Below are 24,643 nucleotides of genomic sequence, written 5' to 3'. Positions count from 1 at the left end.
ATGAAAGGCGAAGAACAAATGTGTGGACATTTTTCATTATAGCTGTTATCTAACCGTTGCAGACTGTGATTAAGGGTTGCAAATTCTATTTTGGTTCAAAAACTGTTTTGCAGACTGAAAGGAAAACTGCTAGGTTGTACACGAGACAGTACCCCTGGTGAGATTAAATGTGCAATGTGATTAATTAGGGCTGAAATAGAAGCCTCAGTAACTAAATCCAATTTCTAAAACTTTCATCTGAACTAAGAAAATGATTTATAATGTTTAAGAGCAATACACACAACTATTAATATACACTAACTCTATGTCTCTTTGAGTGTTCACACGTTAAACCCTTTAATGTACAATCTTTTTTTTCTGATGCAAAGCAATGGGCAATTCTTTATCAACCAGAGCTTCAGAGCTGTAACTGCTTACCCCAGCTCCAAAACAGAAGCTCAACCTGGACGTTTTATACAAAAATTAATCCCAGAATACCACCACTTTATCACCCAGGCATTTGGACAATGCCTTTATCAAGCACAAACAAGAAATACACTCGACAAAGAAAACTTAAAGACTCAGTGCGACCACACTTTCATGAGAATAATAAAAAAAATTCAAAAGTTCCCCCTTCATTTTTTCCAATAATGCTTTTTTTTTGTTATTGTTTTCATTTTCGGTGCCCGATGCAGTTGCATATATTCAATGCCTACTCCAATTAGGAATGTCCAGTTATCTGCGATCACAGCCGCGTTCATTCACGAACCCCGCAGCCAACTCAGGATAGTATAGACACCTGCAGTTCTCCTCTGAAATATGTGGTGTCACTGCCACAACTTCCTGTCACACCACAGAATCCAGCCAAGCTTGCATAGAGTAGAGTGGGAGGAAGACCAGTTATATGCAGCCTTGACATGTAGTCCATAGGTGGCCTGATCGACCAGTGGGGGTCACTAGAAAGTGATGAAACGCTGACCCCTAACTGATTGAACCCTCCCATACCCTGTGTGATGCAATGGCCAACTGCATATCACCCTATGAAGCCTACAGCCACAGTTGGCACAGGCACTGGCACTGGCACTGGCACAGGCAAGATTAAATCCGAAGCTGTGAGGGCTCTCCATGCACCACAGCGTGGTCTTTTAACGAATGAGCTATCCAGCAACCACTGGAATTTTCAAATGAAAATGAAAAATGCAGGGGGAAGTTTGCAAATCTACAAATGAAGACCATAGCTCCGTTTTTGTCTGTTTTACAGTAAATACAACTCACAAACAGTATGAAAGCTTGACAGTAGTTTACAAAAAAAGGCAAAAGATTGGACCCAACAAAAAGAGAGGCAAGGCACGGTACCTCCCACATGTTCTCAAGACAACCTGTGATACACAGTCACCTGGAAAGGATGACGGACGGGTGACCGGGAGTCCACCCTCCCTTTTAGCTTGACAGACGAGAGGAGTTCAACACCGTGTCCTTCTCAAACGTCACGGTCCTCGCCGTCACCAACATGGCTTCAACTCTCCGCTACAAAGACAAGAGAGGTGGACCCACACCAGCCCACTAACACTGTCCTTCAAAATCTTAGGCCCCCTGGGCACTTTCCCTAAAACAGAACCACTTGAACAGAGGGGATCGACGTTCCACACACACAGGCATTGCAAGCTCTCTGGCTTTCACAGATGCTACTGAGCAACAGCAGGATCATGACCCAAGCGTATAACATTGCTCTTTCTAATATCTATGACATAAATGGCAGTAGTATTACTATTAATGTGTGGATTTATCCGGGTTTTTGTTGGGGGAGAGACATTAATTGCTAAAGCATGCTTGCTGCTGTACAGTGGACAGTGAGTGATGAATCTGCACAGAGCTGGGGGAGCAGGGGGAGTGATCCTTTCCTGCTTCATCCTACCCAAAAAAATGTTTCAGTGTAAAGACCGTGTCCTCACAGTATACAGGAGCCAGTGTGGCACAGCCAGCAAGGGAAACGGGGATGGGATGTGTAACAGCAGATATGATTCTGAGACAAGGATCCATGGCCTTCCTGTCCCATCTGCCATTATTATCCCTCTCCACCAATCAAAAATCAAGAATTAAAAAAAGTTCCAACCACCAGATGCACAAAAACAAAAAACACAACCGTATACAAACTCAAAACTGCGGTCATGACCAAAGGGTTTCTGGACTCGGAAAGGGTTCCCAGGCGGTTAATCTTAAATAACTAAATATATATATTTATATAATATATACACTTTTTGAGAGGACAGTAGCAAAGGGCAGATTATCTTACACATGGCAAATGAAATAAAAAAACAAACAACTGTTTTGGAGGAAAAAAAGAAACCAAAAAAGTAATTCAAAAAGCAAAAAAAAAAAAAAAAAAAAACTGATGGTATTTTCTGTCCAAAAAATACAGAAACATTGAAAAATAACCCAAAAGATACGGAGCTAGAGGCGTAATTAAACCGGATTTGGACAGACTCTTAAATAGTGAAAAGCAGAGTGTGAGGGGCCTTTTCCCGGGGCAGCGGTGGCCTCTGCACAGGTGTTTCCAGGAAGGGCTCCCCGGGCAAAGTGGAGCTGAGCAGAGCAAGGGAGGGCTTTTTCAGAGCTCTGCTGTTACCCCCCCGTCCATCCCAGAGGTCAATGCGCTCCTCACTGTGTACCCCAGGGCAAAAGAGCGGGGGAGAGAGAGTCAGACAGGGCAGGAGGGAGAGTCAGACAGGGCCGGGGGGAGGGGGGGAGGGAGAAATGACAAAAGCTCACACATGTAAGTACGGTGCCTATGAGGGTGATGTAGTGTTATCACACAGTGTAAAGCTGTACGCGCAGTTTAAGTGCATTTTAAGCAAATGTGTGTTATGGTCTGTAATTCAGTCCTGCAGGGCTGGCATATCAGGCTATCTTCCTCCTGAAGCAACCTAGCTGTCGAGCAATCGCTAACAATCATTCCACTGTGGTACCAGAATTATCTCAATTAGCCGTTTAACGATTAACAATTAGCTGCACACAGCCATGGGGCAGGTAGCGCTCAAGGATATTCACATGCATTTTATATAGCAGGAAAAGGTTTTGCAATAACATAATGGTTTGTCATCTGGAGATTTCTGTAACAAGACTTTAAAAATCATTTCAATTAAAAATTAGAAAGTAAAAAATGTGAGTTAAATATGTCAAATTGTATTAGACTGCTTAACTTTTAGTCACAGGCATCATATTTTGATTGGCAACCATGAATATCAAATCTGCAAAAGGATTGTGCAGAATAATTTACATGCATCAGGATACAGTGCTGCATGTCTATTCAAGAACAGGATTTAGATATAATCTATACAAGTATAGATTTTTTCATTAGTCAAATGCATCCATTTAATGGGATAATTTGTTGTATTTCACAAGCCTCATTGATTGGCCTCAACATCAGTTTAATCACAGCTTAATCACAGCCCATTACCTCGTTAGGCACTTAGGTACAGTTCTTATAGAGACATGTGATGGATTTAAACTGAATTACAGGCTGCATATCCCAGTCAGCAAAAGTTCACTGCTTGTGGTAAACTCTTATCTCTGTGCACTCTTTGTTCTGTCCAGATCACTGTTTACTGCTGACCTGGATTCAGGTTTTTAAAAATCACTAAAGACTTAGCGAAAGACACACTAATGAGATTAAACATCCTTTTCAAGACTTTAGGAATTGTTGTCTCGTGACCCCGTGTTTCCTTAGTTACCTGGTCGCTGTGGGCCTTCTTGTCACCATTGATTCCCTTTAGAAGGACCGCCTCCTCAGTCTTGTCTTGCTTCATTTCTACGACAATGTCATCTTTACCAGTCTTCTCCTTAGTGCTGTGCAGACAGAGACATGCAATGGATCACAACTTCACTCGTCTACGTCATGGGGGAAAATTTGTCAAACTGATTTACTTTACACACTAACATTTCCTGTTTGCCAGACCGCCCGCAGGGAATTTTGCCTTTCTTGTACAGAAAGTAGAGCACACTGCCCAGGATAGCCAGGAGGAGGATGCAGACGATGATGACAATGATGATCACGCCGTTGCCCTCTGGTGGAGAAAAGGGGAAAATACAGCCATGAGCCAACATCAATATTTCTGGATGTACAACCGTAGGCATGCAGCCCACTTGTTATTGGGGGTTAAGTTGTGCTTTTGGAAAGGATATCCAGCCATATGTGGGATTACTAAGAAGCAACTAATGTGCACATGCTACAACCTCTTACATTCGCAAAGCTACCAATGTGACAAATGTGATCAGCATTGTGCGCGAAAAGATTCTTGGTGCTCAAAAGTGACAAAAACGTTCCTCTTCACAGTGTTTAAGTGTCCCACTTTAAACATTACAGAGGAAAACACAGCTATTCAGAGAAAGCCAGGGTTCGGTTCAGAATATACTCACCCCAGTGTCATTGTGGAATATATTTAATACATCTTTGTGTTTAATACATTTGCACTGTATTACTGAAAGAATGCTTCCCTCTGTGAAGCATCCTTGAGAGTAGTTCATGTGATCTATGAGCTTTCTCCCAGCAATGAGTGAAACTTATGTCCCAGAATTTCCTGAATTTGCTGGGTTTTGCCCCAACCAAACAATTTGTTCATTAGCGACATACATTTGCATCCATTCATTTTCCAAAAACCATTAGTGTCTTGAGAACAGGGCGTGAGCTGATAAGTATTGTTTAAATATTTTTAAATAATAGTAATGACTGGGCTAAAGATTTGGAAAAGAGGTTGGGGCAAAAGCCACATCTACACAAGACCCTGTGATGGAAAACCCATTAGATCAGGCTACAAATCACAGAAGAGAGAGGTGGCCTGCTGGTGGATTTCAGACACCTGCAACTCTCTCACCATAGAAGAAGAATTCCTTCTATCCTCTGTCTCACCATCTCAATCTCTATGTCACTCTCATTCTGTTCCTTTCCTTTTCTCACTCACTTGTTCCTTCTCTTCTTGCTTACAGGCATCACTGGCCTGACATTATAGCCAGGACTGCTAAAGGGGTGGAGGGGAGCTAAAGAGAGTGTATTTGTGGGCCTTACACTGAGATCAGAGATGGAGACAGAGCTACAGTACAGGAAGACTAAGAAAGAGGACTTCGTTACGGCAGGAGTCCTCCCAGAAGAGAGATGGCGCTGTTGGAGAGATGCCCAACTAAGTTCCAAGGGGAGGGGTTTTTGTATTCAAACACAATTAGGCTCACATTCCGGCTTTGCTATTGAGCTTTGAGGATTTACTCATGAAATTACTCATGAAATTACTGATTTAAGATTTTAGAATCAGAAACACACTGTCCTCTAAACAATGCATAATCCATAAGCACTGAACCAGAATTCTCTTTACAGTTATTCTGCTATAGTTATCTGGACAGACATGCAAAAAATACAAGATTAATATATTCTATTCTATTAAATAATGAAAATTTCAATTAAACAATTTGGCACCCTCATGAATTTTGAATGCAAAAAGCCCTCCAAGCAAAGAATCGCTTAGGGAGATGTGGGAGACGGCCAGAGCAGTGAGAACAGGGGAACCTGGCATGCTTCGGATGGGACAGAGAGGTGGGGCAGGGGTACAGACCTTTTTGGACTCTCCTTGGAGGCGTCACTCTTACTGTGACTAGGACAAACCAGAGGGACACAGTTATCCCCACCGAATTCGACCCTTGCTCCTTTGGACATGGGCCACCAGGAGTGTGGCACCTCACCGTGGAAGCTGACGCCACTAAAATCCTTATTCAAATTCTACCTTTTAATCTTCTCACACATCTCTTTCAGTGCAGGGGCTATCAGTTTGCCGCTGTAGAGTACTGTGGATTTCAAGGTGAACTATAACTCCCAACATGCAAAGCTGCTCAGTATCCATGACTGATTACTGTGAAGAATCAGCTTGCTGAAGGAGTGGCGAAACGTCTACGTGCCAGCCACAATGTTAAATGCTGTGGGTACAGTAACCTTAGAATATGTCAAAGCTTTCAAAGGCCCAACAAACGCAATCAAATGAAACGCGTGGCTAAGCTCACAAAAGTCTCTGTTTGGTTTAACCAGTTAAGTCACGCCACCCCAGATTTTCTCTCTCTGTTCAAGTCGTCTAAATTGCCGCAGCATAAGTATATTAACTACTTAGCATACCGAGGCAGAACAAGATGATAATAAACCACCACGGCCATATTATCTGCATGACCGGTCATTCCAGGAATGGGAACGGATGGTTCCTCTCATTTTTGGGTGGAGCGATAAATGAACAAATGAACGAGTAAATGAAATGCTTTTATTCACTTGTGACGCCAGCGCGAGAGTTTGCGGTGAAAGTGCACAGCTGTGACGGGAGTCAGGAGGCAGCCGGCCCAGCCGGGGATCGTTAATCAACAGCACATCCCCAGCAGCTGAACGTGTCCACTGCGTTAATGGGCCCTTAATTCGGCTACTTCAGAAGAATGCGAGGGAGGGACAGGCTGTGGGCATTCCAGAACCAGCGCGGCGGGTCGAAGCGGGCCGCTCGGGACGCGGCGTCGCGGCTGGCGGGCCTCGTACAGTCTGCGCAACGTTCCACGGGCCTGGAATGGCTATTAATCCGATTTCATATCTATTTATAAGCCTACAACCAGTCCCCATAAAAGGAATAACAATGGTCTGCGAATGCCTTTATGAGACACCCAACCACAATGAACTCACTAAACCAATAAAACACAGGCTCTCTGAAACAGCACTCCCCAGCATAACCGTGCCGGAGTTTAAAAGCATTTTGTTTGGCTAAAAACATCTTCTCTCCCGCTAAATTCAGTTAGGAGAGAAAGATGAATATTGAACTGGTGTTTCCCAAAATGGGATCAGCCAAATACTCCTCTCTTACTTCCCTTCAGATGGAATATTAAACATAACCGCAGACACTCAAATGAGCTGACTGAACACTCCAGTGTCATAATCATTAGCTCATCAGCAGGATCCACTGAGACCCCGGAGACAGGAGAGTTCCTTAAACATCATAATGGAATAGTGTGTGGAGAAGTGCATTCTGCAGCAGAGTCTCCCACCTCGGACCGAGCACCCCACCTGTCTGCAGGTCAGAATCTTACCTGCAGTGCTAGCAGCGGGTGATGTGACCACTGGAACTGTCAAACAGAAGAGAGGACATCTGATCAGAAAAGATTATGGAGACGACCTCACAGTAAACATCCTGCTAAAGTGATGCAGTACAAATAGGTGTATTTTCCCAATGATTCAGATGTGACCACAGCAAAAAATCATAGTCACTCACCATTACTTAACAGAATGTAAATATTTTTAAGAATTTCAAAGGATCTACAAAATATGCTAGGAACTTTATAAAATAAGGGTCATTTATTGCTCAATGTTTAAATTTGATAATGACGCCAACACATTATTGCTGCAAGGCAAGTCTGACACAAATGTGGTTTAACATTCTGTGTCAGACCAGCCTTTAAACTAGATTCAGTCAACATTTGTCCTAAACTTTACATAAAAATAAATGCAAAAATAAATCGTCTGGTGAGTTAAATTTTGTGATCCATGAATTTTTAGAAAAAAATAACAATTCCTGGAAAATTTAACTTCAAATAAAAGTTAAGGTCAAATGTTGTTTGAATTCAGCCCACCATTTTTCTCAGGCAGAAACCCGTAGGCAGTGGAGAGGTTTGGGCCTCTGTGAACTTTTATAAAGTGGGTCAAGCGGTTTGGCCTGAGCATGGCAAAGAGGAAAGGGACTGGACTTTACTGGCTTCGATGCTGAAGAACCTTGCATCTGTCCCCATGTCATTGGTGGCGTTACAGGAGACTTGGGTGTCAGAGGTCACCTTGATGGCCACTGAACTGTGGACACTGTTCTCAGCCACCTTGAGCGGTGACTCACGCCAGGTCTGGAACACAGGAAAATCAGACACACAATCGGCAGCGTCCTTTGGGTGAGCGAGTGGGGTGGGCCAGAGGAGATGAGACTAAAGATCAAGAACTGTAGAGTCATGCGTTTCTGTTCAGACAATGTTGCTTGTGTGCTGCTTCAACACTGCAACACTTTGTGGAAAATATAAAATTAGCAAGCATCGTGTTCTTTTATAAAGCAATAAATAATAGCAAAAATAAATAATCAGCATCCGCAACAGTAAGAAAAGCATTCATCTTAAAAGGACCTCCCTTCACTGGGGTTCAAGCATACAGGAATGAAATGGGGAAAAAGAAAGAAAAGAACAACGCACAGATCGGGAAATCAATTTAATTTCAATCTCAGACTAAACATATTTCAGTCCAGTCTCTGCACCATATGTATCAAACCAAAACAATGTGTACCTATCGAAAGAAAAGAAATTCAATTAAGATTATTTTCTGTATTTCTGTATGCAAGGCCATTTCCCTTACAGCACACTGGTACCCCCACCCCATCCCTGCTACATCTCCTGTGGCCTGACTGCCTGCAGGATTACCTGACTTCCTGTGGCACGCCAGGTGATGCTTGGTTAGGAGTATACCTGACTTTCTGTGATGCTTCAGTTGATATTGGGTTAGATGTGTACCTGACTTCCTGTGATGCTTCAGTTGATATTGGGTTAGATGTGTACCTGACTTCCTGTGATGCTTCAGTTGATATTGGGTTAGATGTGTACCTGACTTCCTGTGATGCTTCACTTGATATTGGGTGAGATGTGTACCTGACTTCCTGTGACGCTCCAGGTTATGGTGGGTTTGGGGTGTCCTCGAGCTTCGCAGGACAGGTTCACCCACTTATCCATGTCCTCTTCCAGCTCGACAGGCCTTTCCAGCCCCTCCATCTCAGGAGCCCCTGGGAGAGGAGAAAAGGGGTCAGGGCAGCGTTTGGTACCGTACGCAAGCCCCGCCCCCATGCCTCCATTCAGACCACCTCCACCGTGACCACGGCCAATGGGAACTCACCCTGAACAACGATGCGCACTGAGCCGCTGGTCTGCAGTCCTGGCAGAGAGGGCGCTGTCACCTCACAGACGTACTCCCCCATGGCATCGAACGAGACGTCCTGCAGGAACAGCTTGTGACCCTTCCCGACAGATTCTCCATCCTAGACAAGCAGACAAGACAGACAGGAGCAGAGAGACTGATGGTTAGATAAAGGAATAATAAAGGAATATACTGAAGCTCCACTCCAAAGCCTGTCTGGCCAGAATTTCGCACAATGACAGCCCTGACGTCATGGTAACCTAAACAATACAGGTTGTAAAAATGTTAAAACAATGCAAGTGGACAGAGAGGGTGCGGTATGACCGGGTTCCCACCTTGAACCAGACAGTGGAGGTGGCCGCGGAGCACTGGGCATTGCAGGTGGCCGTCAGGCTCTCCCCCTTCAGCAGAATCTCTGTGTCTCTGGGCACCACCACAGCGGGGTCCAGGTCTGCACAGGACAGGAGACACAGGCACGAGGGAGGGCCCAGCTTAGGGGGTGCCGCTGAGCTGCGGCCTACAAGCTGGGCTCAGGCCCTGAACAGTGCACTCGTGCCTGTACCCATGCAGGAGATACTAACTGAGCTTGGCGTTGGCATGTATGAGAACAGGGAAACATGGCGAATGTGCTGCTGCTGTTAGCTGACCTGTGCTGTGGACCAGCCTTTGCACTTGTTGGTTTTTACTGCAGGCTTTGCGTGTTTTATTTGTTATTTCGTACCCTCCCTATCAACTCAGAAGTTATTTACATGTAAATAGACCATAAATGTGCAACTTATCTCGAGTGTGAATTGAGTTGCTATAAACAATCAGTATGCATGGATGGTGTGTCTAAGCTGTATGGTGAGGGGCTCAATTTTAGGTGCTGTACATGCTATTGTGTATGTTAACTACATGTGTTAAACATGTTTTACGTTGGCTGGTGAATTTCTCCACTGGGGAGCAAAAAAAATGTATCTGCTGTATTACTACACGACAGGGCCACAGGACAGGGCCTTCCTGGGGGTGTCGTTCAGCGGTGTAGTGGGCCGGGGCAGGGAGCGGGGGCTGGGGGCGGGGCTAGGGGCGGGGCTAGGGGAGGGACCGAGGGGCGTCTCACTCACAGTGCACAGTCAGCTGCATGTCACCCACAGCCTCAGCATAAGTGTCCAGGTCCAGGGCATGGCACCTATAGACCCCACTGTCAGCCCGGGTCACGTCCTCCAGAACCAGCAAGTCCTGGTGGGAGTCCAGATCCACTTCCGGCTGCTGCAAGGGCCAGGCACAGCTATTATATTCAATTATTTTAAACACATGAATTATACTCATTATGTTTCATATTACTTAATTATACAATATCTGTTTTATTACTTCATTTTGGTGATGGCCACTGGTGATATAATCATTGCTAATGATGGTAGACAGAGCTTTTACATATGATATATAAATCATATACCTCTGGAGTTTCTGAAGGGAGTCTAAAAGAACACAGACCCTACAAAAAAGCAGAAGCTACCAGCCTTACCATTGAATTGTATAGCCAGTGATCACTATTAGAGGGATGCATACAATACAATACATAAATTTCTCTAACGACGATCACTGGCTATACAAGTCAATGGTAAGACTGATATCTACCCACAATCCTCTGTTGCTCTCTCCATTCTGGACTTTCTGGATTTTTCCACTGGGATTGGTGACATATGCGACATATTTTATTTGGCGCAGATGTCTCCACCCCATGCTATTCTTCCAGTTTTATTGCTCTAGTGCACTGGGTGTGAGGACAAAGGTGGAGGGAGAGGCAGGGTGGAGGAGGGAAAAGGGAGGGGGCACGTTCTTACTTTCTCTCTGGTGAAAGTAAAAGGTGGTGGGGGGTACCCATCTCCATGGCAACGGATTTGCACAGTATCCCCCTCTTTCACCAGCCCTTTGGGGGACTCCTTCCAGAGCTCCACGACTTCGGTTGGGTCTGTGGGTTGGACAGACAGCCAATCAGCATGTCACAAAGGCGAGCTGAATCAATGGACTTCCACGATTCGTACAGATGACAAGCTTCTCCAGTTACCCAGGTCACCAGTTTCAGGTTTCAAATTTCCAGTTTCTAAATGCCCCAGTTTCATATGAAATACTGATATAAAACTTTTCAAGACGACAAAGGACAAAGTTACATGTCAAAATTTTCCTCATTTCAATTGTTCAATTGGTTTTTAATTTACATTTAAGATTCAGGCATTTTACAGATTCGCTTACATACAGTGACTTAAAATTAAATGCATATTTATATAATAAATACAAAAACACTTAAGCCACAGACAAATCAACTGTAGGGAAGTGCACAAAACCAAGTGAAGCAACAAGAACAAGCCATTTTTATGCGATTAAGATAATTGCTACAACCGGAATCATGTTCTTTTTCTGAATTTGAAGATTCAATGGCTCTCAATGGAGCGTGGGAACCTGGAGATATAATTAGTATTCAGTCATACTTGGGTCTGCAGGGGCACTGAGAGTATCATGAGACAGACTGTGGGGGCAATGCACCACTACACAAAGTCTGACAGAACTGAGAAGGGAGGGGGGGGGGTCTGCAGCACACAGACACTTCCCAAGCTGTGCCCGCTGCCTGCCTGTGGGCGGGGCCAAGCGGGACAACAGAAGGTCCAGCTGGCCTTGCCATTCGTCATAAAGCCTGCGTTGTGTTTGTGTTCGGTCTGGACAGAACAGGGGGGCGACTGCAGACGATCTGGCCGCTGTTACAAACCAAAACACGCCAACATGTGGCAAAGTGTAAAATCCCAAACATCAGGAACTTATTTTCTCATGCATGCAGGTTCACAATTTGTAATGCCAAATCGCAACTGCAGATCCGTCCCTTTGCTGCAAGGGCCTTTAGATGACTGGATTTGTGCAATTAGCTGGCACATTCTTTGCTCTACATTCCACCAACTACTGTACACCACAGCAGTTGCTGTGCTGGAGGACTGCACAAGAATATGCATGAATATGCCAAAATGACCAGAGGAGTTGCTATTGAAAAATTAAATACAAGTACAAGTACATTCAAATGAGAGCTATTCACTGTTGTTAATGGGAAAGGCATTAGTGCTACCATAGGGTGAACAGACTGCGAAGTCTCATAATGCAATTTTCTGTGAATAAGTGGGGAGGAAGCAGTGCTACTATAATAGGGTGAATAGTCTGGGGAGACTCACAGTGCTATATACTGTGGATAAGAAGAGAGGTAGCAGTGCTACTATAATAGGGTGAATAGACTGGGGAGACTCACAGTGCTATATACTGTGAATAAGTGGGGAAGAAGCAGTGCTACTATAATAGGGTGAATAGACTGGGGAGACTCACAGTACTATATACTGTGGATAAGGAGAGAGGTTGCAGTGCTACTATAATAGGGTGAATAGACTGGGGAGACTCACAGTACTATATACTGTGGATAAGGAGAGAGGTAGCAGTGCTACTATAATAGGGTGAATAGACTGGGGAGACTCACAGTGCTATATACTGTGAATAAGTGGGGAAGAAGCAGTGCTACTATAATAGGGTGAATAGACTGGGGAGACTCACAGTACTATATACTGTGGATAAGGAGAGAGGTAGCAGTGCTACTATAATAGGGTGAATAGACTGGGGAGACTCACAGTACTATATACTGTGGATAAGGAGAGAGGTAGCAGTGCTACTATAATAGGGTGAATAGACTGGGGAGACTCACAGTACTATATACTGTGGATAAGGAGAGAGGTAGCAGTGCTACTATAATAGGGTGAATAGACTGGGGAGACTCACAGTACTATATACTGTGGATAAGGAGAGAGGTAGCAGTGCTACTATAATAGGGTGAATAGACTGGGGAGACTCACAGTACTATATACTGTGGATAAGGAGAGAGGTAGCAGTGCTACTATAATAGGGTGAATAGACTGGGGAGACTCACAGTGGACGGTGACGTTGATGCGCTTCGACTCGGCCGTCCCCACGGCTGCAGGGACAGCATAGCTGACCTCGCAGTGGAAAAATGCGTCCTTGTCTTCCTTTGCCACCTTGTAGTGCAGCTCACTCTGAATGGTGTACAGGCTGCTGGACTCCCGGGTCACCAGGGTAACCACGTTAACCTCTGAGACACACACACACGGACAGAACGCAAAGAAAGTCAAGCAGGCTTAGCGTGACGTAAACATAGCAATGATGTTCTATATGCACAGGTACACCGGGTCCTGCACCACTCCATGCAATGGATTCCGTCATATACACAGCATTGGAGAACATCCTTCTCCTCTCATTGTGCTTCCACTGCTATACAGGCCTGCTGACTGCCGTACTCACTGTCATTCAAGGGGATCAGTGGGGTGAGGTTGCGGTACCAGGTGATGTTAGGTCTGGGGTAGCCATTCCGGGCTTCACAGGATGCAATCTGCAACACCCAGCAAATGGGCCAAGTTGTTAGGGAGGGAAAGCACTCATCGGGTACACCACGAGTCATGAACCTCATATTCAGGTCAATATGATCGCTGAACACAATGATCGCTAAAAAAGCTACAGCTCAGGCAATCCATACACATTGTCCTGACAATTAAGCTCCTTGTGCCATTGCTGAAAATAAAAGCCTTTTTTATTTTCTGTTTCATAATGAATATTTATTAAGTGGCGTTGGTCAAAACAGCCATAGCTAGAACCACAACCCCAAATGCACCGATACCTTCTAATACCACCCAGAAGGTTCTAGACATATAAAGTATATAAGGAAGCAAAAAGAATGCAGGAGATCAACGTGTAGTCAGAATACAAGAATGCAAAAAAGGTTACAACCTTTGACGGGTACGGGGTGGACACAGTTATTCCAGAATGGACTCCCTCGATGACGGGGGCTTCTGGGGGATCTGCAGAAGAAACAAAGAATGGCATCATAAAAGAGAACCATAACTATTTAACACATGGCAGATCTGAGATAAGATCACAGTGCAAAGAGGCAGAATTGACTCTGGATGGATCTTTGGGGATGGGGTGGGAGGCAACATCACACTTAAATTGCTGTGTGTCATTGCTGGCGGGCAAAGCTGGGGCTCAAACATGCAGCCGAGTGATCTAGAACTCTTTCACCATTCCCAAGAAGCACAAAGCATGGACGGCATCTCAGCAGTATCATTTCAGCTCCCTTCAGCCACGTGAACTGAATGAGCAGAACCAGCACAGGGAAGCCTGCAAACCAAGTGACAGTGGGAGACACTGCGGAATACCGGCGTCGTACCGAAAACCTTGAGCAGGGTTTTCCCTTCGGCGTTCCCGGCCGACATGCCGTTCACTTGGCAGATGAACTCCCGCTCGTCCCCGAGCTGCACCTCCTGTATGGTCAGCACCATCTCGCCGCGCTCGTCGGCCGGGCTGATGGTGATCCGCCCCGTGAAGTCCGTGTCGCTGTCCACAATCTGCATGCTCTCGTCTCCGTAGTAGATCCTCTCCCGCTGGCTGCTGGACCAACGTTTCTACACAAACAAAGGCTTGCACACTTATACATAGGAAAAGTGAAATGTCCTGTTAAGATAAGTGTATATTACTAAATAGTTTTTTTGGCAGCTCAAGAAAAACACAATGTAATTCAGCCCTTGGAAATGGCCAGGGACAATGCCCTGTTTAACCTGGTGTTCAGGAGCTGAGAATAATGGGACTGAAGGAAGGCATGAACTCTGCCCTCTTCATGTGATTGTTCTGGACCTGAGCACACTGGGAACTGTAGTCAGGAAACGTCTGGAGTCTGGTACTCACCACAAACCACTGCACCATCACGGTGCTGGACTCCTCAGTGATGGAGTAAACACAGGGGATCTCCACCCTCTCTCCCACGTGCACCTCCACGCTGTCCTCCATGGTGACATCCACCTTGGCCCATACTGCAAACACACACAATGTAGGCATTGATTTAGGATGGAAACAGAACAGTCTACTCCAGATATGTCAAACCAGAACAAGTGAATTCAACTGCGAGGCAAATATAAGTACAAATACACACAAACACACACATACACACACACACACTGAGCACATGACAAATCATCTTGTATTTATTCATATTCACTCATGCAACACGTCCTAACTATGGCCATGTCTTTGCATACACCTTTGTCTTCACAGACCCTACGGACACTATGAGCACCACATCCCTCCCCAAACGGCCGCAAGCTTGGTTGTCCTCCACAGCCCCCAGCGTTAGCTCGGGGAAAGACGACAGAGCTCCGCGTCAGGGCCCGCCTCTCCGCGGCCTGGCGGCAGCCGGCCTGGCATGTGAGCGGCGGGAGAAAGGCTGGAGGCCGGCAGAGGAAGCCTGCGATATGCGAGGAATCCTTTGAGCCCACCCCGCCCCGCCCTCCGTCGGCAGGGGGCCGCGGGCAGCGCTCCAGCCCCCTATCCCACGGGACGGAAGAAAGCCGGGATTGAAGGGGAGCATAATCACCCAGTGTTCGCCCCGCCACGAGGAACGAACCAGAGAGCCCGCCTGCCCCAAATGCGTCCCGCTGGCAGTGGCGAGGGCCAATCAGAGTTCTTCATTTAACCGTAAAGGGAGGCCGCGACGAAGCGATCCCGATTATCGCGCTTTGGAATCTCCTACGGGACCCACGCTGCTCTGATCCCGGTCCGTCCGCTTTTCACTGCCCCCCTTTCAGACGGGCGTGTTCCCAGAGTAGGAACGGTAGCAGAAATTCAGCAGACATTTTTCCATTTCAGTAGCAAAACATGGGTCATGAAATAATGAAAATGTTATCTAAACACACCCAAACAGTGTGGAGGGATTGGTGGATGGACTGGAATGCGGTTGGGGGTTTTTGTGAGAGTAAAGGGAGAGTGCACTTTACACAGCTCAGCCTCAGTAGCCCAGACGGTGGACTCTTCCACCCCTCCTACGACACAGTAAACATGAGTAACCCCACCCCCCAAACCGCTGCAGCCCTGTCATGTGTTCATCCTCATGGGTTCTACAGATAAGCTGACTGAGGATGAAGGACCATTTCCCACAACCAAAATTACATTAGGTACTTAGTTATTCCTGTGCATTAAAGCCACAGAAGTGCGTCCGTGCGTGTGTGATTATGCACGTGGATGCAGTTGTGCATGTATGCACGTGTTCGTGCACATATGCATGCGTGTGAATCTGTGTGTTTGTCTATATATGTGTGCAGGTCTGTGTGTGCGTGATAATGCATGCATATGTCTGTATATGTGAGTGGTTGTATATGGGAGTGTGTATATGGTTATACACTTTGTTGTACGTCGCTCTGGATAAGAGTGTCTGCCAAATGCCTGTAAAGTAATGTAATGTAATGAGTGTGTGATAATGCATGCATGTGTCTGTATCTGTGTGTGTGCGCGCGTGTGTGTGTGCGTGCGTGTGTGTGCGCGTGCACGTGCGTGTGTGTATGTGTGATTGTGTGTGTGGGACCCAGTAGAAACTCGTAACTCCTTCCGGCTGTTTTTCTGATCCGCAGCTGGACACAGAGGCCAGTTATTCTGAGCAGCAAACACTCCTCCATGTCAGAGCGCATTCGGGTACAATCGGCACGCGTCCCCACCCGACCTTCACGCCTTTCAGCGCATCGCTTTATGTGCAGCGGGATCCGGGGCCCGGCCGCTAACCCTCCCTTAGAGCAGGAGCGGCGTGCAGGCGGCCCGGTATCTGAGCGCTAACACGGCGCTAACAGCTTACACACTGACTCCGGGTGGAAGGGCAGGTGGAAGGGCTCTCAGGGACTCGACTCGGCGTTAATCTGAGCCACAGGGCGTCGCTCGCCCGCTCGAGCGCCTGCAGAACGAGCTCGCGGTCGCGCCCCCCCCCCCTCCCCCGACCCCCCACCCAACCGCTAATCCCGTCCTGCTGCCGTGGAAACGGTCCGCATCGGCTGCTGAGACACATCGGCGGCTTTTCTCTCTGCAAAGACCAGCGCTGGCGGCCCTCAAACAAAGGCCAGAGAGACAAAATGAGTGAGCGATTTATTTATTTATTCTTTTCTTGTAGCCTGAGGGAACAACTGCTCTTAGGACCCCGAATCACACCTTTTGTGTGTGTGTGTGTGTGCGTGTGTGCGTGTGTGCGTGTGTGTGTGTGTGTGTGTGTGCCTGTGCATTTCCCTTGTTTCAACGTTTAGCAGAAACCTACAGTACATCGAATTCTACCATTTCCCCATCTGGCCCCAGACAATGCATATTTAACAGAACATGGCGTGAATAAAGCGCTCTATTCATGGCACAGATACCCTCAGTGCCAAAACAATCCAGTAGAGTGACTTTTAAAATGCCCCCCACCCCCCTTCCTCCATACTCTCTACCCCACAACCCTCTTTTGGTTTAAAGAAAGATCCCGTTTTTTCCCTTTCTCCCTCCCCCACCATTCCCTGTGCAATAACCCCCCCTCCTGTCTCTCGCTCTCTCGGCCTCTCTCTCTTTCTCTCTCCCTCCCTCTCTCTCTCTCTCTCTCTCTGTCTCTCTCCCTCCCTCCCTCTCTCTCTCTCTCTCTCCTCTGTCCTTTCAGCACTGGGAGAAAAGAAGTGAGCTGAAAAGCTTCCTTTTTAATTGGAAACATCTGGAGAGTGCGGGGCTAGGCTGGTGGGGTGCCGGGGTAGGGATGGGGCTCTATGAGTTGGCAAAGGAGCTGTGTGGACATGAGTGACAGGTTGGGGGGGGGGTTAGGGTTGAGGGGGGGTTGTGCGTACAGAAAGGCCTCTCGGTCTCCTTCCCAATTCTGAAGATCGAAATCTCTAACAATGAGCTACAGCAGGGAACGGAGAGAAACGTAATGTATATATGAATGTGTGTGCGTGTGTGCATGTCTGTGTGTGTGTGTGTGAAAAAGAGAGAGAGAGAGAGAAAAAGAGTGAAAGGGAAGGGGGTGGGGCAGGGGTTGGGGACTGGGACTGTCTGGAAAACCCATTTAGTTCCAAAAATCTGCAAATACAACAGCATTACTTTTGCTGTTTGGTTAGATTTTTCTTACCTTAAACCAAACAGACACGCACAAGCACACACACCCACACACACACACTGTAGCCCAGACCACGGTCCTATTCCTATAGCTGGGACCCACAGGCCCTGCTCAGCCAGGCGTGGCTGTCTCCCTCCCCTAAAAAAGCGCACTATTGTTCAGACACCTGGACGGACCGTAAACCCCCATCCATTCCATGGAGAGCACCGTTCCGTCCAAACACACAAAATATGTTTTTCAACTGCAAACTCCGGGGTGAGCAGAAGTTCAGGAAAGGGCCAAGGGCTGTTACCTGCGCTTATCTCTTTCCGTTCCGAGACTGAGGGCGGCAAGGACGGGTGAATGTTGAAGAGATATTGCGCTTTTATTTTAAAGCCCTTGCTTCGGTAAATCCGATTACACCATATCGCAAACCATATTTTTCACACATCGTGGGACTTAGAGAGGGGGCGAAACTAAAAAAAAAAAAAAAAAAAGAAGCAATATGCCTCAAAAAAACACAAAAGCCATGTATCTGTCTTTGTGTGCCATCACAACAAAAACCACCAGGAGTCATTATACTGTGCCTGCAGTGTGACCCCAGTAAAATCCCACAATGCACCGTTCTAAGCGTTAGCTGTGCCACAGCCTAGCAGCCAGCGCTGAGTACTGGAGTATTGGAACGTGATGACAACACCTCAGACAGGTGCAATGGGGCCTGGGGCAGCCCGCTCGGCCTTGTCTTATGGGATTTGTGGGGTTTGTGGGGTTTGTGGGGGGTGTTAATGCACTAGGTTGGCCACAGGTGAAACAGAGCCTTCCCTCAACTGAAAGGGACCCACCCGTCCTCACACGCCAGAATGACCATGGCACGCAAGGGGGCCTAACTCCGGCAACTCCGACACAGAGCTGGCGTGCTTCGAGGCCTACCACCCTCGATCAGCACAGGGACTCCACGCCCTCCTTCCACACTGCAACAAATCCACGCCGCCTTGATTACATTCACAGACGTGCATTTTTGTGGCTGTTGTATCCTGTTCGACCCCTATGTAACAACACGGCACCACCCCCACACCACCTCCAGCCCGCATTTTCAGAAGCAGGTAGGAGAGATACAGCTCTTCTGCTGCAGCTGGGTATTCAGAGTGGAATGCTGGAGATGTGCTCTTGGCTCCGGGTGCCGGTAAGGGCTGGCAGACAGACCGAGCTGTCCAGACACCCCGCACACCGCCGCACCCCTCAGCGCAGCCACATAACAGCTGCCGGAGGAGACAACAGCAGGTGTGGATGAGAGCACTGAGGGCCGGGCAAGCCCCTTTTGCCCCCATCCCCGACCCAACTGCCAACTATGTTCTGAATGTTCTCACATCACCTGTCTCTCTTCATTTCCATATGGTAAAACACACAATCTGAAACAATATAAATGTCCAATGTACAGTTAAACGTAAAAAAGTATTGAGGAATACTAGGTATGGAATTTGCATTTGGAACAAGTTTCCGTTGTCTCTCAATATGAGGACCAAATACGTGTCATTGCCAGTAAAGCAGGCCATCATCAGGCCGAAAAATCTTAATAAATCAGATACATAGCCCAAAAGAACAACGGGTGTGTCACAATGCAAGAGAATGACCCCACACATACTGTTAAAGCACCCAAGGAGGGGCCAAAAAGTGGAATGCTATTGACTGGCCAAGTCAATCACCCGTCCTGAATCTAACTGAACAAGCGTTTCACTTGGTGGAGGCAAGACAATAAAATGCCCCAGAAACAAAGTGAACTGAAGATGGCTGCGGTACAGGCCTGGCAGAGCATAACCAGGGAAGATACGCAGTGTCTGGTGATGCCTAAGGTTGCAGACTTCATGTAGTCATCAAATGCAAAAGATTTGCAACCAAGAACTCAACAACTTTATTTCAGCATGTGTTCATTTGCATAATTATTTTTGGCCCCCTAACATGGGGAGATTATTTTTAGAAAGGGCTGTTATTACTACACAGATTACCTGATATGGATGTAGATACCCTCAAATTAAAACAGTCTGCACTTCATATTCACTGTTTTATTTCAAATCCAATGTGCTGGAGTAGAGCCAAAACAACAAAAAAATGTCACAATACCCTTAACATTACGTCAAAATGAATGGAAAACATTCCCTTACAGGATAATCTACAGCCTACTTAAAATGGCACACATGAAACTTACAGTATATGTGTAGGATGTATATCAGCATATATCTAAATGCATCCCAGGTATTATCACAGTTTCACATGTGGAAATTAGTTTCTTTGTATCTGCTCACCTCTGGGCCCCATTAAAAGGCTGGTGCCTTAAACAAGGCCTCCGCAGCCCGTTCCCCTCAAATGCCAACAAGCCACCGGCGGAGTGAAAATCCCCCCATTCAACCCTGACCACGGCCATGACGGCGCTCTGACTGGACCGCTCCTCCTTTTGATTGGACGCCAGGCGTCGTCTCTCTGTTCCAGGGCTGGGACGCTCTTTTGGTTTTGTCCCATTGCGAAGCTGAAGCTAAAGAGGTTCACAGTGTGTCTTTGTTTTCCGGTCTGATGAAAGGCAGGATGATCTCTGGTGCTTTCTTGAGGAGACAGAGGAGCCCTATAGAGTGTAAGCACCCCTGACACGGATGCTAATGCTTGGTCACAGATCATGAACATGCCCTGAGCCTCAAGATCACCTTGAGCACTGTCCCCTTCACACACACCTGTGATCAAAGGGCATAGGGGCCAGCTCATACATGCACATGGTCAATCAATCTGTCTCACACAAGAGCTTGGTTCCACACACACACACACACACACGCACGCACACACACAAATCACACTGACTTCACCTCTGTCATGCCTCAGCTATAGTGGCTTTGACCTGCTTTGGGCTATGAACTGGCACAAATCCCTGTGAGGGGGGCCTGTCAGATCAACACTGGATACCATCTACTGAGCATTCAAAAGTGAACAAACAAATGATAAAAACACACACACACACACACACACACACACACACACACACACACACAGATTTAGATTGTGTATCTGTACTCATCACTGTGTGACCTCAGCAGTCCCATGCACACATACTGCATGTATTGCTAAGGGCATAATGCACAGAACAAAGGGCTCCAAACCACGCAGTTCAGATAGCGTACACTTTATGTGCGCCTGCGTGTTTATATGTAGCCATATTTTATATATACTTTCAAGTTTTCATTTATTTCAAAGAGGGGATTATTTTTTCCTTCGACTCAGAGCTTTCGTTAAAACCAATTTCCACGTAATTTCTGAAAAGGCCACAGGAACAGGCGGTCACACCCATTTCCCACCCACTCCTTTGGAAAGAGGTCTCTGACAGGCTCAAATACTTCACCGTTTCCCATATTTAAAATAAAAACACAAAAAAAGAAATCCTAGTCCCCAGGGCTGCTCAGTAATCTTAAGCTTCTCAATTCATTTTAAAACATGCATTCTTTAAAGGTTCCCCCCAAGAGAAGAAATGAACATTGCATTTCAATAAAAGTCTACCACCTGACATATTCTTCAGTAAACAGAGTTTTTAAGTTTTATTCTGATTTCCAGAGTGCGGATGAAATAAGACCCAGGTACTTCTTTGATTTGTCTTGTTTGGACAAAGGGAGTCACACCACAGTTCTTATCGATTGGATGGGAAATTGATCGAAGGGGGCCGGCTCACACCATCCGTTTGCTTCTTTTTCCGTTAAACAGACAGCGGGCGCTGCTCCACATTTTCAAATGCGTCAGAGCAGACCAGTAGCAGATCCCTGCCAGGGACGCGTTCTGTGCAGCGCTCTGCATCTACCAGGGATGAGGTGAGATACTTCGGCTGAAATCCCACCCCGAACTGGTGCAGAGTAGACCAGACTAACTTACACAGCCAGACTAAGGCACAGAGAGAGCAGGATGTTAGCTTCAGACCCCCAACCCCCGCCCCCCCGCTCTCGACCAGGTGGGGTCGACTCAGCTGTCGTTCGCCTTGAGGAAAAGCACCCGGCCCGAATGACTTCAATCGATGCCGAACCGCTGCACAAACAGATAATCTGATAGAACGCAAACATCGCCCCCAACCAGCCATTAATAAAAGCAAAGGGTTTGGTGACGCACGGCTGGCGGCCCAGCTACGGGGGGAATCAGGAGAGAGAGTGAATAAGAGCGAGCGGGCCTGACATTCTGGCGAGAAGGTCACGGGCGGCGGCGCACAGGACCACGGCTATCGGACCTTTGGCTTTTTCCCCCTTTTCGTCACGCTATAAATAGCGTGCCCCGCTTCGCGCGGGCTCCTGTGACAGGGCTGCCCGGCGGAACAAAGGCGGGCCTTGTTCCAGGGTCTGCGGGCCCTCGTGGCCTTTTCGGGGGGAGGGGGGTTCCAGGTGGGCCGGCGCGTACAGATCTTTCTTTCAGGGTCAAATCCCAGTCAGGGATCCTTGCTCAAGCCTTATCTGATACGCGAAAAAACAAAACCGCTCCGTGGTTGCCATGGTTACCCCTGCCACTACCCCAAATCATCATCCACGCATCCCCCCCCCCCCGCCGCCCCCCCCGTCCCAGCATTCCACGCTCTTCCCCCCGCACAGTGGTTATTAGCCTCCAGAATCCATGGCCTTGGCAAGCGGCCAACGGTTAGGGCTGCGAGTCGTGTTGTGCGCGGCTGCTAAACCAGCTCCTCTCTCCCTCTCGCTGCCCCGAGGCAGTTATTTTTAATTACATTTTTTTTTTTTCGAATCCAAAAAGAATTTACATAAAACCGCTTTCATCGCGTTCGTCAGAAGTCGAAACGTCAGCTTGTAGACGCGTCGGTACCCTGGCCATATGCAGAGGCGTAAACACAATCCCATGCCCAGCGCCCTCGCTCTGCACGGCCTCAAAGAGAATACTCGAGTGAACCCAGGTGTGATTTCCAGCTAATGAGTCAGGACGAAAACCACCCCCCGGCACCCCATCCCCCCCCCTTTCCCTCCCTCGCCGCCCCCCCCCCCCCCCCCCCCCCCCCCCGGGCCCCGACTGAAACTTCAGCCGTCCGCTAATGAAGACCAAGACCTTCTGTGAATTTGAATGTTTCTCTCTGAGATCGGGGGAAAATTCTCGTATTTCCTCGAGGAGCAGGCTTCTGACTGGTGTGGTTTTGTGGTGAAATGCACACGCGCGGCACGACGCGCCAGGAGGAAGTCGACAGGAGGACGCGGCGGAGAGGGGAGGCGTGCAGGAGAGACCAGTGCTGCTGGGGCTGATAATTGCCTCGGTAACATAACCGAGAGGTGGGCTCAGAGGTGGGTACTCTGGGTGGCTTCCAGCACAGTAATTCATCTCTTGTTTGTGGAGTTGCAGTTTACCTTTGGGCCCCGGGCCTCCGTTTTGTCTGCAAACAGACGAAACCTTGTGCTTATCGTTTTAGCTGCGCCCTTAACCCCCCTGTGGCCTCGCGGCAGACCCACGCATGAAAAGGGCTGAAGATACAAAGCAAGCATTGGTGCGCTTTAACAGAGTAGCACACAGAGGTGACTTTTTAAAGCGCTCGTACAGTACACCCCCTGCTCGCCTTAGACAACCCCCCCCCCCCCCAGGCGGTGTTTTCACAGGCTTAGGCAGCACTGCTTGGCCCTTGTCACCCAAAAACAGGAATGTGCACACACTCTCTCTCTCTCAGACACACACTCACATTCACACCTGCTGTTTTCACACCAAACAGCATGTGTTTCCATTCTAAACAAAATCCACTCCCTTGAGAGAGAAAAAAAAACATACAAATAAAATACTAGCCTCAAAACATTCTAAACGAACCAGCAGCCAGTAGAGCAAAGTCAAGCTCAATGACAGACGGCCGCAGCATCGCTTTTCCCTGCTGCTGCTGACACTATTTATTTATTTCTTTATTTATTTCTTTATTTATTTATTATTTATTTATTTATTTATTTTAAATAGGAATGTTGGGCACTTTCCTTTTCTGTCCAGGTGGGATTGTTCCCGGGTGGGATAATATCCTAGAAGGAATAATAGCATCAGTGTAGAGCAAAAGACTTTGGAAGACAGCCCCGGTTCAGCTGTCCCCACTCGCCCACCCCTCTTTCCCGCGTCCTCTGCCTCACAGCGGGGGAGCGAGAGCCGGGGAGTGTGAGCGTCAGGTGGAGGTTATGAGCGGTGGGGGTGTAGATGCACTGAAGGGCAGCTGTGCAAGTGACAGGCCCGTCTCCCGGGTGAAGGTCAGAGCAGCTGTGGAGCAGTGCACAGGTCCTATCTCCTCCCCCAGACCCTTCCTCCTCCCCCAGACCCTTCCCCCTCCCCCAGACTCTTCCCCCTCCCCCGCACCCTTCCTCCTCACGTCTGCGAGGGTTAGAGGGGCTTGATTGACAGCAGTAAAAATCTACAGGGGATATGATGGGACCAGGCGTGACACCCCCCCCGCCCCCCCACCCTAATGTCTTAGACACCTGTTCTCCAAACACACCTGCGCTCCACAGGGGCAGTTCCGTTCACCCAAAACCCTCTTCCAGAGTATAACTCCGGAACTGACACTGTGGAAGAGGCGTGAAATGAAGTTTCCCATGGCCCCTGTGTCCAGAGACGGAGGATGGGGGGGCGGCCAAGGAGGTGGGGGGTGGGAAGGAGGTCATGCTATGGCCTTTTGTGTGGCCTTATAATAAAAGGCTATAAATCTCTTTTGGCATGAATTTCACAGCACTAGGGTTTCCATAAGCTATGGCAAAATGGTGCCAGAGAATGAAGGACTCCCCAATTCACCAGAGCAGTTTAGC

At 47.6% G+C, this 24,643-nt stretch overlaps 1 protein-coding gene across 2 annotated transcripts in view; it reads right to left on the bottom strand.

Annotated features, from left to right (window-relative positions):
- Positions 1-1,305: 1,305 nt before the first annotated feature.
- mcama (melanoma cell adhesion molecule a) overlaps positions 1,306-24,643 on the bottom strand; it is a 48,960-nt gene continuing 25,622 nt past the window's right edge. Inside the window, exons 2-17 of one of the 2 annotated variants that reach the window (XM_035434086.1) lie at positions 14,684-14,808; positions 14,169-14,403; positions 13,730-13,800; positions 13,247-13,334; positions 12,858-13,037; positions 10,747-10,874; positions 10,027-10,171; positions 9,259-9,374; positions 8,903-9,044; positions 8,662-8,792; positions 7,734-7,875; positions 7,075-7,110; positions 5,580-5,618; positions 3,917-4,043; positions 3,711-3,825; positions 1,306-2,640 (exon numbers count right to left, since the gene is read on the bottom strand). In XM_035434086.1, coding sequence (XP_035289977.1) covers positions 2,638-2,640; positions 3,711-3,825; positions 3,917-4,043; positions 5,580-5,618; positions 7,075-7,110; positions 7,734-7,875; positions 8,662-8,792; positions 8,903-9,044; positions 9,259-9,374; positions 10,027-10,171; positions 10,747-10,874; positions 12,858-13,037; positions 13,247-13,334; positions 13,730-13,800; positions 14,169-14,403; positions 14,684-14,808 — 1,823 coding nt within the window. In that variant the 3' untranslated portion in view covers positions 1,306-2,637. The remainder of the gene's footprint in view (positions 2,641-3,710; positions 3,826-3,916; positions 4,044-5,579; positions 5,619-7,074; positions 7,111-7,733; positions 7,876-8,661; positions 8,793-8,902; positions 9,045-9,258; positions 9,375-10,026; positions 10,172-10,746; positions 10,875-12,857; positions 13,038-13,246; positions 13,335-13,729; positions 13,801-14,168; positions 14,404-14,683; positions 14,809-24,643) is intronic. The other variant, XM_035434087.1, reaches the window with a different exon arrangement.

Source organism: Anguilla anguilla, chromosome 9, assembly GCF_013347855.1.
Source record: "Anguilla anguilla isolate fAngAng1 chromosome 9, fAngAng1.pri, whole genome shotgun sequence".
Lineage (NCBI taxonomy): Eukaryota > Metazoa > Chordata > Actinopteri > Anguilliformes > Anguillidae > Anguilla > Anguilla anguilla.
The sequence above is the reverse complement of the archived record's forward strand: the minus strand, read 5'-3'. Positions and strand labels throughout refer to the sequence as shown.